The sequence below is a fragment of the Pan paniscus genome, chromosome 7 (assembly GCF_029289425.2).
Source record: "Pan paniscus chromosome 7, NHGRI_mPanPan1-v2.0_pri, whole genome shotgun sequence".
NCBI lineage: Eukaryota > Metazoa > Chordata > Mammalia > Primates > Hominidae > Pan > Pan paniscus.
In genome coordinates this window covers 108,733,583-108,750,163 of record NC_073256.2, presented here as the reverse complement: position 1 = coordinate 108,750,163, position 16,581 = coordinate 108,733,583, and the positions used below count along the sequence as shown (strand labels likewise).

Here is a 16,581-nt window from a genome sequence, read left to right as displayed (position 1 = left end):
AACTGTAAAATAACAAATCCATGCTGTTTTAAGCCACTAAACTCATGGCAATTTATTACAGCAGCAATAGGAAACTAATATACCTGCATTGTTTATTTGGGAAATGAGTAATAAGGGTGGGAACTTGTTTAGATTTCAAGGTCTGTGATGGCAGAATTCATGTGTACTTTCTTCATCCTTGAATATCCAGCATTCATTGTTGTGCCCAGGATTTATTAGATGTTCAATATGTACAAGAAAGATTAACTGAGTGAACAAGAGCATGAATTAATGCAGGAGTGAATGGAAGAATGTGATATGTGAGCTGAGACTTGATAATGATTGGAAGTTAAGTAGATGACTAGGCAGTGGAGGTAGACCCAGCAAGTCATAATGCTAAGAAAGACCTCAACAGAGTGCCTCTTCGTATTGACATAAATGACTGAAGTGTTTTGGAGACTCAAACTACTAAAAGTGGTAATGGAAGATGTCTCTAAAAATTGAGAAATTTTTATTTTTACTAAGAGAAATAGCATGATTTCCAGTTCATAATTGATGTAACCCTGCTTCATATATTTTGATTATTCTATCATGTGCTCAACTACAAATCTTTTCCTTCTGAAACGATTTTTAGGGGAGAGGGCTATTTTTAAATCTCTTCCTTCTTGCCCATTCCCTTACTCAGTTTATGTCTTTTCTTCCTTTAATCAATTCTAGATCTATTCTGTAGTTCCCAAAACCCACTTGATGTCTCCTGGATGACTTCATTTAGCTTAAGTTTACCATTGTCCTACCTAAACTCACTTTTCCTTTTAGCTGTTTTCCTGGCTTCCCTATTATTCCCAGTTTGAGAGTTTCAAAGTTTCCGAATTATCATTTGTATTGTTCTCTCCCTTACTCCAACTTCCAAACAGTTCCAGCTGGTGTTCATTACACTGCTGAAATCTCTTTTGAGTCCTTCATCTCCATTTTCATAACCTGGTGACCAAAGAAGAGGAAGATAGAAACTTCACTCCTCTTCTCTAGATTATTATCGCCCTATCATTCTTGCTTCCTTCCATGCAGGCTGCATTTAGACCAATCCTCTTGAATCTCAATTTTAAGTATCCCCTTTCATGTATATAGCCTACTTTCAACAGGGACTTAAGTCCTGCCTATACTACCCCTAACTAGCTGCATGATCCAGAGCAAGTTAAGTCTACCATACGGGCCTCAACTTCATCAGTAAAATGAAGACTGTTCTGGTAATTATTTTAATTATTTTAAAATGAAGAGTAGAGTGTTTGTCTATTACCTATTTTAGTTATTGAGAATAATGCCCTGTGAATTGCTATACAAATATTTTGTTCATTGGACAACGAAGGATAATACAATGGAAATTAAAAATGCATTATTTACCTTAAAATCTAGTTAGGAGGAAAATATGCATAAATAAAATGACTCTATAACCATATAGGCAATATGTGATTGATTAAAGCATGTGGTAATTTCTCTGTTTCACTATTACTATGAGTTCCACTTTATAGGTGAAGATACTGAATCCCAGTCTGCACTTGACTGAGAATTCTTCCATACAGATCTAGTTGACTTTTTTCTCCCTAACAAGATTGAAAAGAAGTGTGTACCTTCAATATATTTTACTTCTCTATTAAACCTCAGAAAAAGTATAAAATTTGGATTGGAAGAAAAGGGAGATGGTTCTAGTTATGAGAATCCAAATAGAGGCTTAGACCCAGAGATGATTAAGTTAGATGTTGGAGCCATAAATGGATTTGTCTGGCTGGGATGGAGAGCTTGTATAATGTGTGGTAAGAAGGAAAGTAATTTGAAAGGATAAGGAAGCCTTTTAGGTGCCACGCTAGGGAGTAGTACTTGATCCTCAGAAGGAAACCATTATAATTTATTAAGAACGGGACGGATTTTTTAAAGTAAAAGTGATTTAACATTAATCTGTCATTATGTCACAGAACGAAATAAAGCTGGAATGGCAATTAGATCTCAGCTGCATGTAAACTCCATTTGTAGTAGCTTCTTACAACAACATGTTGAGAGGATTCTGAGGCTACTTTGGCTCATAGGAAAAAAATGCCCTGATCTATTATTGTGTCTGGTATGCACATACATACTGGGTATTTTCTATCTGTAGAATACAACAAAGGCTATCTCATAGCATAAGATAAAAAACAATATGAAGATAATACTAATTTCAAACATAATTAAGGACAGAATCAGAGTCACAGAAGTAAAACTGTAAAGGTAATGAAACAAAGTTACAGGTTTTAGGGATTAAATTAAGATGTGAAATAAAAAATAAGCACAGTGCACATAACCTCAGCATTTAAAGCATAGGAGAGTACAGCAGGGCATTACTTGAACAAGAGAGAGAGATAAGAGGACCGAGGAAACTTTGGAGGGGAGAGAAGGAGGATGTCAGAAGTGTTCTGATAAACTATGTCTGGCAAGTATCGAAGGGCCACTGGGTACCAAAGAGTTTCACGAGGACCCAGCAAAGGTGATCATGCCCATCAGCTACTGTTCTGTGCAAAGTGGGCCTGGTCAGGATGCAGAAGTAAGAAACTCCCTTAAAAATTTTTCAGTTCAGAAAGAGAGCAAGGCACTCAAGAAGTTAAGTAAGTATTATTCTAGTATTACATAAGTGTTCTCTGAGAGCACAAGGCAGGTAAAAGTAAATTTGCCACAATAAACTAGAAAAGACCAGAAAAGCTGACATCTGAGATGCATCCATGTTAATGTGGGTCCATGCAGTTCATTCATATATTTATATTCTATTTTATTGTGTTGTATATTGATTTACAACATATTATATGTTGTAATTCAATTGATATTATACTATGTATTTTATCCTCTTACAAAAACATTCTACATATTATTTGTCCATTGTACTGCTAATGGGTGTTTTGCTTATTTCCAGTTTTGGGGAATTAATAAACAATTTTATGAAAAATCTTGTAACTCCTCCAGATACAAATATTAAGAGATTCTTTTTTTAATTGTCTTAGAAGTGCAGAAATTAATATAATTCAGCTTTTTTATTCATCTAAGTTTATATGAATGAAATTAGAACCTTACTATATGTTTTCATTTGTCTTGCTTTTCTCCCCAACATTGTTTATAAGATGTATATAATTTTCATTATTATGTCAGTATAACATATAACAAATATATTAAGTAAAAACTCAGTTGTATAAATATGTCACAATTTATACGTACCTGCTGCTTTAGTTGGACACCTGAGTTATTTCCAGGTTTGGACAGTTTCAAACAATATTATTGTGAATATTCTGGTGTGTGTACTTGGCTGCACATAAATTATCATTTCTTCAGGATGTACAACTAAGAGCAGAATTGCTGATCACAGGATATGTGTATCTTCAACTTTATAAGACATTGCCAAACTGTTTTCCAAGGTGGGTGCACAGATGGTAATCAGAAAATGCAAAATCCGAAATGCTCCAAAATCCAAAACTTTCTGCATGTCAACATGACATCATAAGTTACCTTGAACACATCATTTTACTATCTTAATGGTATGTCATAATTGTTACTGTTCAGTACTTACATGTGAATCAATGTAAGAAAATGATTGCTTATTAGTAGCATATAAATTCAGTCAGGAGTGATGGTAATGACAAACAACCAGAGATGATTGTCCACGTCATTTGCTTTCTGATGATTAAATGCACACAAACTTTGTTTTATGCCCAAAATTATTTAAAATATTGTATAAAATTACCTTCAGACTATGTGTATAGGGTGTATATAAAACATAAATTAATTTCGTGTTCAGAGTTGGGTCCCATTACTAAGATACCTTATAATGCATAAATAAATATTCCAAAATCCAAAGAAATTCAAAATATAAAACACTTCTGGTCATAAACATTTCAGATGAGTGATACTCAACTTGTAAGAGTTTATACTACCACCAACATTGTAGGAGACTTCTTGTTGCCCTATATCCTCACCAATCCTTGGTATTGTCAGATTTTTCCATTTTGACCAATATCATACATATAGAGTTATTTAATTTGCATTTCCCCAATAATAGCTGTGAATAATAATAGTGAAGTCAAGCATATTCCTATATGTATATATTTTGGTAACTTAGAAAATGTCCCTTTATGTGAAATGCCTGTTCATGTTTTTTGCTTATTTTTCTATTGAGTTGTCTGCCTTCTTTTACTCGTTGATTTGTAGTAGAAAGCAGTCCTTTCTGCATTTTATAAGTTACATCTATCTTCTTCCACTCTGACTTATTTTTTCATGTTTTATATAGTACCTTCTGGTAAACAAAAGTTCTTAAAAATAATATAGTGAAGTTTAATAATCATTTTCTTTATGCTTAATGCTTTATATTTCTTGTTTTAAGGAAATTTACTTATTCCAAGGTCTTTTAAGATATTTTCCTATATGCTCTTCTAAGTTTACATTTTGTCTACTATATTGAGATTGATCTACCTCATACATATGTGTGGTATGGTGTGGATTAGGGGCCTAATTTCATTCATATAGATACACAATTGTCTCTGCATTATTTATCATCAAGACTGTCCTTTCCCATTGCTCTATAGTGCCATTTTTGTCATAAATAAAACTGCAATACATGTGAGGGTTTTCCCCCTCTGAACTCTCTACTCTGTCATATTGACCTATTTATTTCTGATCCAATACTACACTGCAGTGATTATTAGAGTTTTATAATACATCTTGATGCTAAGAGGACATACCCTTCATTTGTTCATATTTTTCAAGTGTCTGACTATTCTTGGCCATTTGCATTTTTATTTAAAAATTTAAATAAGCTTGTAAAAAGCCATTAAAATATTCTATTGTAACTTTACTTGATATTAAATATAAATCTATAAATCAGTTTTAGAAATTATGCTTTTTGATATCAAGTATTCTAATCAATGGGCATTGTGTTTCCCTCCATTTATTTACAAATATTTACTTGCTACAGGTATTTTTAATGTCTCATAATAAAGTTGTACACCTTCATCCTGTGTAGGTCTATACATTTTTATTTAAATTCACTTCTAAGATTTGATTTTTTTTAAAGATACTGTAAATGGCAGCTTTTATGTATTTTCTCTTTGATGATAGTATATTGAAACCAATTGATTTTATATTGATTATGAATTACAGGAAACTTTTAACTTCTTATTAATTCAAATATAGTGTATTATTTTTATATTTTAAATATACAATTATTTCATGTGTGAATGATACGAGTTTTCCTCTTTTCCTTTTAATTGTTACATATTTCCAAATATATGGTAGTTTTGGGGTTATATTTTTGTTGTAAATTTCCTTCTGTTAAATATTTCCAACTTAACTGAATTTTGTACAGAAACCTGCCTGTATAATTTTCATTATTTGAAATGTGTTGAAACTTGTATAATGACCCAGTGTATGGTCATGAGAGAGACAGTAAGACTCGGGGCTCTCCTAGCTGGTATCTGAGAGAGAACACAACAGCCCAAGTTTAGTGTCCAACCAGATCTTCAGCCAAAGATGATAGTCCTAATTAAGTTCTTCAGACTAGTTTCCCCTTTTCCCAGACCTTTAGCAAGATGCTTCTGAATCATTCTCACATTTATTACAACATATATATACCTAATAAATATATCAATTTAATATATAAATACATATAAAATTATATATTTATATATACTTTATATTATATATAATATATATTGTTTATATAAATATATAATTATACATTATAATGTAATTATATATTTCATTTATTTCTTGCTTCTTTTTCTCTCTTACCAAGGAGTGATGTTAATATTATATACCATATGACCTTATATAATCCTAACAAGTGTTTAGGTAATGATTTGGACCTCAGTGATTCTGCCTTCATTTTTCCTGCTCTCCCTCCCTTGTTTGCTCCCTTTTTTCCATTTATTCATTAATTGACCATCTATTAAGTTTTTGTGCCTAGTGATAAAGCCATAATAGTAACAAATACCAAATTCTTTGGGAAATAATGTTAAATGAAAGAGACAGTCAATGGGAAAAGAATAATAGTGAAGACTTGAGAAATAAGGCAGTAACCTTATTTCTCCTTACTAACCTTATTTTAGTAAGCCATTCTTGCTTTCTAAAAATATTTGTAATTCGTTTTTTTCAAGATGGCTAACTAGGGACATCAGATACCAGTTCTCTTCAAAAACTAGGTCAAAGTTTTTGGTGAATGGGCATGTCCTAAATGGAATATTGAGGGAAGAGAGCCAGTACCTGTCAGAAATCCTAATGGAAGAAGCAGGGTTGCACACACTTAAAAATCAGCAAAGTCTGAGAGACTGGCAGCCGAGGAACTCAGACTTCACGGAAAACATAGGTGGGGGTGCTTCTCTGTTCCCCTCACCCCTGTGACAATCTGCAGACCACCAAACTCTTAGGGAGTCCCTCTGCTCTTGTGACTGTGCAATGCTGTTGGTGGCAACTTGAGAACTTCTCAGGGTCAAAGAACCAGGTGACCAGCTCACACATGTGTGCCTTCACTATCCTCAGATCTAAGCTAAGATGGCACCATACTATATGTGGCACCTATGGTGGACTTCTGCCCTGCCAGAAGATTCTCTGTCCTTGAGTTGCTGCACCACCAGACTGCCCGCAAACATCTCCTACAATCCGCTCTGACTTTGGCAGGTGCAGAGGACCAGTGGGTCCCAGGGGAGCTTTCAGACCTCTGGAGATCTAACTTTCAGCCACTTGTATGGGTGGGCACTCAGCTCACCAAAGCCCCCCCTGGGACAAAGGAAACATAGATGTGGTACCAATCACTGAAAGGGGGCAGCACCAGCAGCCAGGAATAGACATGGAGAGGTGATCATGTCCCACTCCCCTCATCCACTATTGCAGACTCAGAAGAGGTTCTCCCTGATGGGGGCTGGTATGTGTGAAGGAAAGCACTTGGAGAAAGTGCTTTTCATGGCAGCTCCACCACTATTGAAAGTGAACCCTCCCTGCTTGGGATTGCACAATGAGCAGGGACCACCTTCTCCTTCCTATACAGAACAGCAGCAGCCCTGCAATGGAGGACATAAGCTACAGAGTTGTCTGCTCTGGACTGGGGAAGGTGGCTCTGCCCTGAGTTGGTTTTAGTGGGAGTGGACAGAGAGCTTCATCCACAGTCTGCAGCCACTTTGCAGCCATGAGCCAAAGGACAAAGTCTATATAAACTGAAGGTCATGAGTCCTGAGGCAGGGGTGCGATAGGGAGGTAAACTGCATTCCTGCCAGCTCAGCTTGAGAATCTGGTGCTCGCCCCACTGCCCCTTCCCTGGAGACCTACTCACAGCCCAACATGATCTCGCCTTGCCATCCTCCCGTGAGACTGAGTGCTTCCACTCATCAGCCTCCCGGGAAGTGAGCCAGCTCTTAGTCTTAAATACCACCTACTGGATTGGAGCCTGAACTGCCCCACAAAATAAAAACTTGCTGCCAGAAGGACACAGTGATAGTGCAGGAGAAAAGCTACCTGAGATCTCTGCACCCTCAGCCCTGCAGAAGATACTGTTTTGGCTCTTACATTCGATATATCACTACAACAGGCAGCATCTGAGAAAGCCAGTGCACAGAAGCTGTCCACAACCAAGGAACTCATGCAGAAACTTGCCCTGAAAGCACCCAGAAATGAAGCCAAAAGATTGTAAAACACATACACTGCAGTATACCCTCAAGGGAAAAAAGAGTGAAAAATGTAAAAGTCCCATCCAAATTATATAAAATTCAAAAATAAGCAAGAGCTCCTTCAGATGAGAAGGAATCAGTGAAAGAACTACTGCAGTACAAAAAGACAGAGTGTCTTGACACCTCCAAAGGATCAAGCTAACTTTCTAGCAATGATTCTAACCAAAAGGAAAAGTCAGAAATGGCAGATAAGGAATTCAAAATGTGGATTCCAAAGAAACTCAGTGAGATCCAGAAGAAAGTTGAAAACTTGCACAAAGAAACCAGAAAACAATTCAGGATTTGAAAGGTAGCTATATTTTTATAAAAGCCAAATAGAACACCTAGAATTAAACAACTGGCTAAAGGAATTTCAAAACACATTTGAAAGCTTTAATAATATACTAGAAAAAAAGAATAATTTTAGGCCTTGAAAACTAGTCTTTCAAATTAACCCAGACAGAAAAATAAAGAAAAAGATATTTTAAAAATCAAACAAAGCCTTCAAGAAATTTGAAATTATGTAATACAACTAAACCTATAACTTATAGGCATACCTGAGAGAAGAAGAAGAAAAAGTAAGCAATTTGAAAAACATATTTTAGCAAATAATTCAGAGAAATGTCTTTTATCTTGCATGTGAGGTAATTATCCAGATACAAGAAATTAAGAAAACACATGTGAGATACTGTAGAAGAAGACATCACTGAAGCAGAGTCATCAGACTACCCAAGGCCAACATGAAGAAAAAAAAAAAAACAACTTAAAGGCAGCTAGAGAAAAGGGCTAAATTACCTATAAAGGAAATCCCATTACACTAACAGTAGACTTCTCAGCAAAAATATTACAAGCCAGAAGAGTTTGGGGGTCTGTTTTTAGCCTTCTTGAAGAAAAAAAAAATGCCAGCCAAGAATTTTATATTCTATCAAACTAAGCTTCATAAAAGAAGGAGAAATAGTCTTTCTCAGACAAGGAAATGCTAAGGACAACCAGACCAACCCTACAAGAAATGTTCAAAAGAGTTCTAAACATGAAAATGAAAGGACAATACCTGCTACCATAAAAGCATATTGTGTACAAAGTTCACAGATTTTATAAAGCAATTACACATTTGAGACTACAAGGCAACTAGGTAACAACACTATGACAGGAACAAAACCTCACATATCAATATTAACCTTGAATATAAAAGGCATAAATGCTCCACTTAAAAGATATGGCTTGGCAAAATGGATTTTTTTTTTAAAGACCCAACCATCTGCTGCCTCCATAGCCTCATTTTTTGTGTAACAACACTCACAGGCTCAAAGTAAGGGGGTGGAGAAAAATCTATCTCACAAATGAAAAACATAAAAGGAGTTTCTATTCTTGTATCAAATAAAACAGACTTTAAACCAACAATGGCAAAAAAAAAGAAAGAAAGACAAAGAAGGGCCTTATATAATGATAAAGGTTTCAATTCAACAAGATTTAACTACCCCTAAATATATATGCATCAAACAGTGAAGCACCCAGATTTATAAAATGAATACTACTAGACCTAAGAAAAGGGACAGTGGCCAGATGATAATAGTGGGGGACTTCAATATCACACTGGCAGCACTAGAAGGATCACTGAGGCAGAAAACTAACAAAGGAACTCTGGATTTAAATTGGATTCTTGACTGGATAGACTGAATAGCTACAGAACATTTCACATAACAAGCACAGAATATACATTTTTCTCATCTGCAAATGGAACATTCTGTAAAATTGACCACGTGCTTGATCATAAAGCAAATCTAAATAAATTCCAAAAAAAAATCAAATCATATCAAGCATCTTTTTGGAATACAGTGGGATAAAAGTGTAAATCAATACTAAGAGAAACTCTCAAAATCACACAAGTACATGGAAATTAAGCAACTTGCTCCTGAATGGCTTTTGAGTAAACAATGAAATTGAGGTAGAAATCAAAAGTATTTTTGAAACAAATCAGTATAGAGATACAACATAACAAACCTCTAAGATACAGCAAAAAAAAAAAAAAACAGTGTTAAGAGGTAAGTTTATAGCATTAAGTATCTACATCAGAAAGATAGGAAGCTCTCAAGTTAACAACCTAACATCATACCCAAAGGAACTAGACAAATAAGAACAAATCAAACCCAAAGCTAGCAGATGAAAAGAAATAACAAAAATGAGAGTACAACTAAATGAAATTGAGACAAAAAAAATACCAAGGAGAAATGAAACAATGGTTCTTTGAAAGGCTAAACAAAATTAATAGACTATTAGCTAGGTAAACCAAAAGAAAAAAAAGAGAGAAGATTCAAATAAGCACAATGAGAAATGGTAAAGGTGACATCACAACTGATAGCACAGAAATCCAGGAGATCTTCAGAGACTACTGTGACCATCTCTATGCACACAAACTAGAAAACAAAGAGGAAATGGATAAATTCCTGGAAACATACAACCTCCCAAGATTGAACCAGGAAGACATTGAAATCCTAATCAGACCAATAAAGAATTATGAGATTTATTCATAATAAAAAAAATCTACCAACCAAAAAGAAGTCCAGGACCAGATGGATTCACAGGCGAATTCTACCAGACATACAACGAAGAGCTAGTGCCAAGCTCATTGAAACTATTCCAAAAAGTTGAGGAAGAGAGAGTCCTCTCTAACTCATTCTTTGAAACCAGTGTCATCCTGATGCCAAAATCTGGTAAGGACACAATAAAAAAGTAGTACTAAAGGCCAATATCCCTGATGAACAAAGACACAAAAATTTTCAACAAAATACTAGCAAAGTGAATGCAGCAGCACATCAAAAACAAAAATTCATTATGATCAAGTGGGTTTTATTCCAGGGACACAAGGATGGTTCAACATTTATAAATCAATAAATGTGGTTCACCACATAGACAGAATTAAAAACAAAAGCCATGTGATTATCTTAATAAATTCAGAAAAAGTATTCAATAAAATCCAACATCCCTTCACGACACAAACCCTCAACAAATTAGGTATCAAAGGAACATACATCAAAATAATAAAAGCAATCTACGACAAACCCATCTCCAAAATCATATTGAATGGCAAAGACTGACAGTATTCCCCTTAAGAACTGGAACAAGACAAGGATGCCCACTCTCACCACTCCTATTCAACATAGTACTGGAAGTGCTAGCCAGAGAAATAAGGCAGGAGAAAGAAATAAAAAGTATCCAAATAGGAAGAGAAGAAGTCAAACTATCTGTCTTCAAAAATGATAAAATTCTATACCTAGAGAACTCTGAAGACTCTACCAAAAGGTTTCTGGAACTAATGAATGACTCAGTAAAGTTTCAGGATACAAAATTAATGCACAGAATCTGTTGCATTTATGTACACCAACAAAGCTGAAGCTGAAAGACCAAATCAAGAACTCAATCCTATTTACAACTGCCACAAAAAAGTAAAATACCTAGAAACACATTTACACAAGGATGTGAAAGGCCTCTACAAGTAGAACTACAAAACACTGATGAAAGAAATTGCAGATGACACAAACAAATGGAAAAACATCCCATGGTCATGGAAATGAAGAATCCATGTCATTAAAATTACTACCACTCAAAACAATCTACAGATCCAATACAATTCCTAACACACTATCTCATTTTTCACAAAAATAGAAAAAATAATTCAAAACTTCATATGGAACCAAAATAGAGCTAAAATAGGCAAGCAATCCTAAAGGAAAAAGAATAAAGCTGGAAGCTTCACATTATCCAACTTCAAACTATACTACAAGGCTATAGTAACCAAAAAAGCATGGTTCTGGTACAAAAACAGATACATAGATCAATGGAACAGAATAGAGAATCCAGAAATAAATCCACATACCTATAACCAATTGATCCTCAATGATATTAACAAATATTAAAAATGAAGAAAGGATTGCTTATTCAAAAATGGTGCTGGGAAAACTGGCTAGCCACATGCAGGCAAATGAATCTACACCCTTACTTCCATCATATACAAAAATTAACTCAAGATGGATTAACGCCTTAAATATAAGACCTGAAACTATAAAAATTCTAGAAGAAAACCTAGGAAAAACTCTTCTGGACATTGGTGTAAGCAAAAGATTTATGAATATGATCTCAAAGCAAATGCAACAAAAACAAAAGTAGACAAATGGGGCTTAAACTAGAGGCCTTCTGCACAGCAAAAGAAACAACCAACAGATTAAACAGAAAACCTAGAGAATGGGAAAAGGTATGTACAAACCATGCATCCAACAAAGGACTAATATTTAGAATCTATAAGAAATTTGAACTTCAATGAGAAAAAGAAAATAACCCCACTAAAAAGTGAGCAAAGGACATGAACAGACACTTCTCAAAAGAAGACATACATGCGACCAACAAACATGAAAAATGCTCAACATCATTAATCATCAGAGAAATGCAAATCAAAATCAAATGAGATACCATCTCACACCAGTCAGAAAGGCTATTATTAGAAAGTCAAAAACTAACAGATGTTGGTAAGTATATGGAGAAAAGGAAATGCTTACACACTGTGGGTGGGAACGTAAATTAGTTCAAACCCTGCCCTCCACCATGGAAAACGGTATAGAAATTTCTCAAAGAACTAAAAATAGAACTACCATTCAACCTAGCAATCCCACTACTGGGTATCTACCCAAAGGAAAAGAAAACATTTTATCAAAGAAACTCCTGCAGTCTTATGTTTATCACAGTACTATTCACAATAGAAAAGTCATAGAATCAATCTAGGTGGACTGGATAAAGAAAACGTACTATATATACACGATGGAATATTACACAGCCATAGAAAAGAATGAAATTATGTCTTTTGCAGCAACATGGATGGAGCTGGAGGTCATTATTTTAAGTGAATTAATTCAGAAATAGAAAACCAAATACCACATGTTCTCACTTATAAGTGGGAGCTAAGCAATAAGTACACATGGACATATAAATAGAAATAATAGACACTGGGAACTCCAAAAGTAGGGAGCGTAGGAAATGAGGAGAAAGTTGAAAAACTACCTATTGGGTACTATTTTCAATATACCAGTGTAATCATCCTGCACGTCTCCCCTGAATCTATAATAAAATAAAAATTATTTAAAGTAAATTAAAAAAAATAGATCCATAATTGACTTCCTCTTATTAATAAGAAAAAGGGAAGTTAAAAAATCCAGTTTTCACCCTGAATTTTCAGCATCAACCTATTTCTTCAAACTTGTGATCTAATAACAGAAAAATGTATAATGCTATTTCATTCTTTTAAAAATCATGTTATTTCTTTAGCTCCATGCTAAAAAGAACATAGTTATTTTGAAGCATATGTTTAAAGTAATAGATGTCATTCCATTAGTAACATTTTTAAAAATCTAACATATTTGTAACTAAAATTATTTCCAAAAATTCAAAATAAAAAGTAATACAACTAGATATCTGTCAAAGATTTCCAATAAAAATCACTTTTATCTCCACCTACTTAGAAGAAATTGGCTAAGCAAATATTGCATGACACAAAAAATAAGAGATTTTTGTATAACCTTTTATATTAAATAAAAGTCACAATTATGAATAATTTAACTACACTGATGCTTTAATCTTAGTAGATATCAAATTAAAAGATAAATATACAAATCTGTTTCAATTCAACTCTTTTATCATTTAGTTATAATATCACAACACTTCTCATTCATATTTTCTTGTATATCTTTTAATTTTCTCTATACTGAGACAATGTTCACATCAATTGATGAGTTTGCAAAGAAAGATAATTAAACTTCTAGAGAACATTGACCTGGTAATTTAACAAGCATCCACCATCAAAATATTTGTTCTCGTCACCTGATTTTTCAGGTAAATCTGAACATGTAATAGCTTTAAATTGCTAGTTTGTTTTGGGTGGAGATCCAAAATATATTCAAAGATATATTTCATGATAAATCCTCATCCATATTAAAACTACACTAATGCCATGAATTTCAATTTTTGGTTCAAATGTTTAAGTAAATGAAAAGAAGAAGGAGAGGAAAGAGGAGAGAAAAGGAAAAGAGGTGGGAGAGGAGGAAGAAGAAGGAGAGGGAAAAGGAGAGAGGAGGGAAGAAGAAAAGAAAGAAAATGGGAGGAGGAGACTGAAGAGAGAACAGGGAAGAGGAAGAAGTAAAGAGAAAAAGGAAGAAAAGAATGAAGAGAGAAAGGAGAAGGAGAAAATAGAAAAAAAAAGGAGGAAAGAAGAAGAGAGAGGAGGAAGAGAAAGAAGACTAGAAGTGAAGGAGAGAGGGAGAAGACAGGAGAGGAAGTGGGAGAAAGAAAGAGAAGGGAGAAGGAGCCAAACGGCTAAATCTATTTTCTGCAGATAAAAGTATTAGTGCTTACTTGGTAACATAAGCTCAAGCTAAAGCCAGTAGAAGGGAGGAGGAGAGTAGAGGGAAGAGGACAATTAGGAGAAAAAAGGAAGAAGAACAGAAGAGGGAGGCAGATGAGGAGGAGAAGGGCAAGAAGATTTTATTCTCTGGTCTATCTTCAAGGTAAACACTTAGATTTTCTTTTTCCTTAAAGCTAACTCACCATTGCAGTTGCCATTGGATAGGGAATTGAGCAATGTGTTTTGTTCACACTAAAATAAAAACAAACATAAAGAAGAAAAATGTTATAAAATTTTACTTCTGTCTGAAAAAAATCACATAATTCTTTTACTTATAAAGAACAACAAAAAAACTCATCTCCAAAATTGTTTTTCACTAGCATTCTTTTCAGAATAATGTATAAAACAAACTATGAAATAATAAAATAATTAATTCTAAGTATACAGCAATTCATTAAATAATTTATGTTATCAGTCAGACTGTCTTCTTTAGAATATTTTCTGCAAAACTAAGTTTGTTTTGATTTTGGATTAGAAATTAAACATTTGCACATTTTTAAGTAGCATATTCAATCAGAAATCATCTTTATTAACATTGCATTTTAAGAGGGAGAACCACTGATCATATATACTACCACTACATGAAAATGCTGGATTAAAAAAAAAAAAAAACAGCTCTGTATCCTACAGTTAATCTTGTCTGACAATAATTGATGCCTCTAAGGAGATCATCTGCTATTTCTCAAATAATGTATTATTGCTATTTTTGTTAATCATATTAATAGCAGTTGATATTTCTTCACTCCTCACTATATGCCAAGGACTTCACACTAACCATTTAATCCTCAGAACAAGCATATGAAGTTATAAATTTTATTTTTTATATGAAAGAGTCAAAGATTAGAAAGGTTAAATAACTTCAGCAAAGCCACAAAACTAGTAAGAGCATGGGTTAAAACCAAAGTTCATGCCCTTCCAATTCCAAGCCTCTTGTTCCCAGCCACTACATTACACTGCTTCTCTCACGAGATCAGTTTTTATCTTAAAGGCTGACTAGAGAACCCGTGTTTTCTCTTCTTTATAGCCAGTGCTACAGCTTATGTATTTTAAGCCTGACTTACAGTTATCAGCTATACAATTTCCATCTGGTTATTTTATCTCTCTCTATTTCTACCTCCCTTTTTATGTAACATTCAGGTAATGCCACTTACATCTCAGGGCTGGTGATGATTAAGTTAGCCTGATTAAAGGGACTGGCCCCTGAGAGATATTCAGTGAACCTGAGTTTCCTTTCCCACCTCTTAAAAATACCTCATCTGGGCCGGGCGTGGTGGCTCACGCCTGTAATCCCAGCACTTTGGGAGGCCGAGGCGGGCAGATCACGAGGTCAGGAGATCGAGACCATCCTGGCTAACACGGTGAAACCCCGTCTCTACTAAAAATACAAAAAAACAATTAGCCAGGCGTGGTGGCGGGCGCCTGTAGTCCCAGCTACTCTGGAGGCTGAGGCAGGAGAATGGCGTGAACCCTGGAGGTGGAGCTTGCAGTGAGCCAAGATCGGGCCACTGCACTCCAGCCTAGGCGAAAGTATGAGACTCCGTCTCAAAAAAAAAACAAAAAAACAAAAAAAAAACAACCTCATCTGAAATCTCCCTTGCAAAAGAATTTCAAAATAATTTATGTAGATATTCGACCCTTAAGGTGGTGGATCATAATTCCACGCTTCTTAAGTGTAGGCTGCACACAGTGACTTTCTTCCGGAGAGCACAGAATAGAGACAATGGAATCACTTTACAGTGTAGAAACCTGGCAAACACTCCCTTATCCAGGTGATCAAGGTAGAGTAAACATGTTGATAAATCATGTTGATTGTAGGTACCCTTGATACAGTGTGATGAGAAGGGCACTTTACCTCTATAGTTTTCCTCACAAAAGGGGCCTACTCTTAGAAGGATCTCCCATCTGGCTTAATGATCTTCTGTCACCATCTTGAAATCCTTAATAATTGTTGAACAGGAGACCTCACATTTTCATTTTGCACTGAGCCCCTGTAAATTACGTATCTGATCCTGTATATAAGGTTTCTATGGTACAAATTAGGGTAAGGCCCAAAGGCAGAAGTGTGAAGCTGTAAGGGACAGGAATGTGGCTCAGGACAGCTCCTAAGACATCAGAAATGGGAAGGTCAAGATCTTCTGTGTACCTAAATGACTGGGGGATAAGTAGCTCGAGGACACAAGAAAAAGAAGAGATCCTTGTGATCTAGAGGAGTCAAGGAAAGCTTCATGGAGACAGTAGTCAACCAAACTAATAATGCTAACTAAGATGTTATAGTGTTGAGTAGGCCAAACACTATTCTAAGTGCTTTGCCTTTATTAACTCATTTAATCATCTCAATTACATGTGAGAAAACTGAAGAACAAAGATTCAACAACTCAAAGTTCCACAGCTAGTAAGCGGCATACCCAGGCAGCTTGGCCTCAAAGTCCACACTCCTAACATTACAGAGGCTTA

General features: G+C 35.0%; 1 protein-coding gene across 3 annotated transcripts in view; it reads right to left on the bottom strand.

Annotated features, from left to right (window-relative positions):
* The window catches only part of SLC26A7 (solute carrier family 26 member 7), a 148,757-nt gene that overhangs the window by 14,024 nt on the left and 118,152 nt on the right, over nt 1-16,581 (bottom strand). For all 3 annotated transcript variants that reach the window (XM_003821136.5, XM_055116720.2, XM_055116719.2), the window contains exon 15: nt 14,271-14,319. In XM_003821136.5, the coding sequence (XP_003821184.1) occupies nt 14,271-14,319 (49 nt within the window). The remainder of the gene's footprint in view (nt 1-14,270; nt 14,320-16,581) is intronic.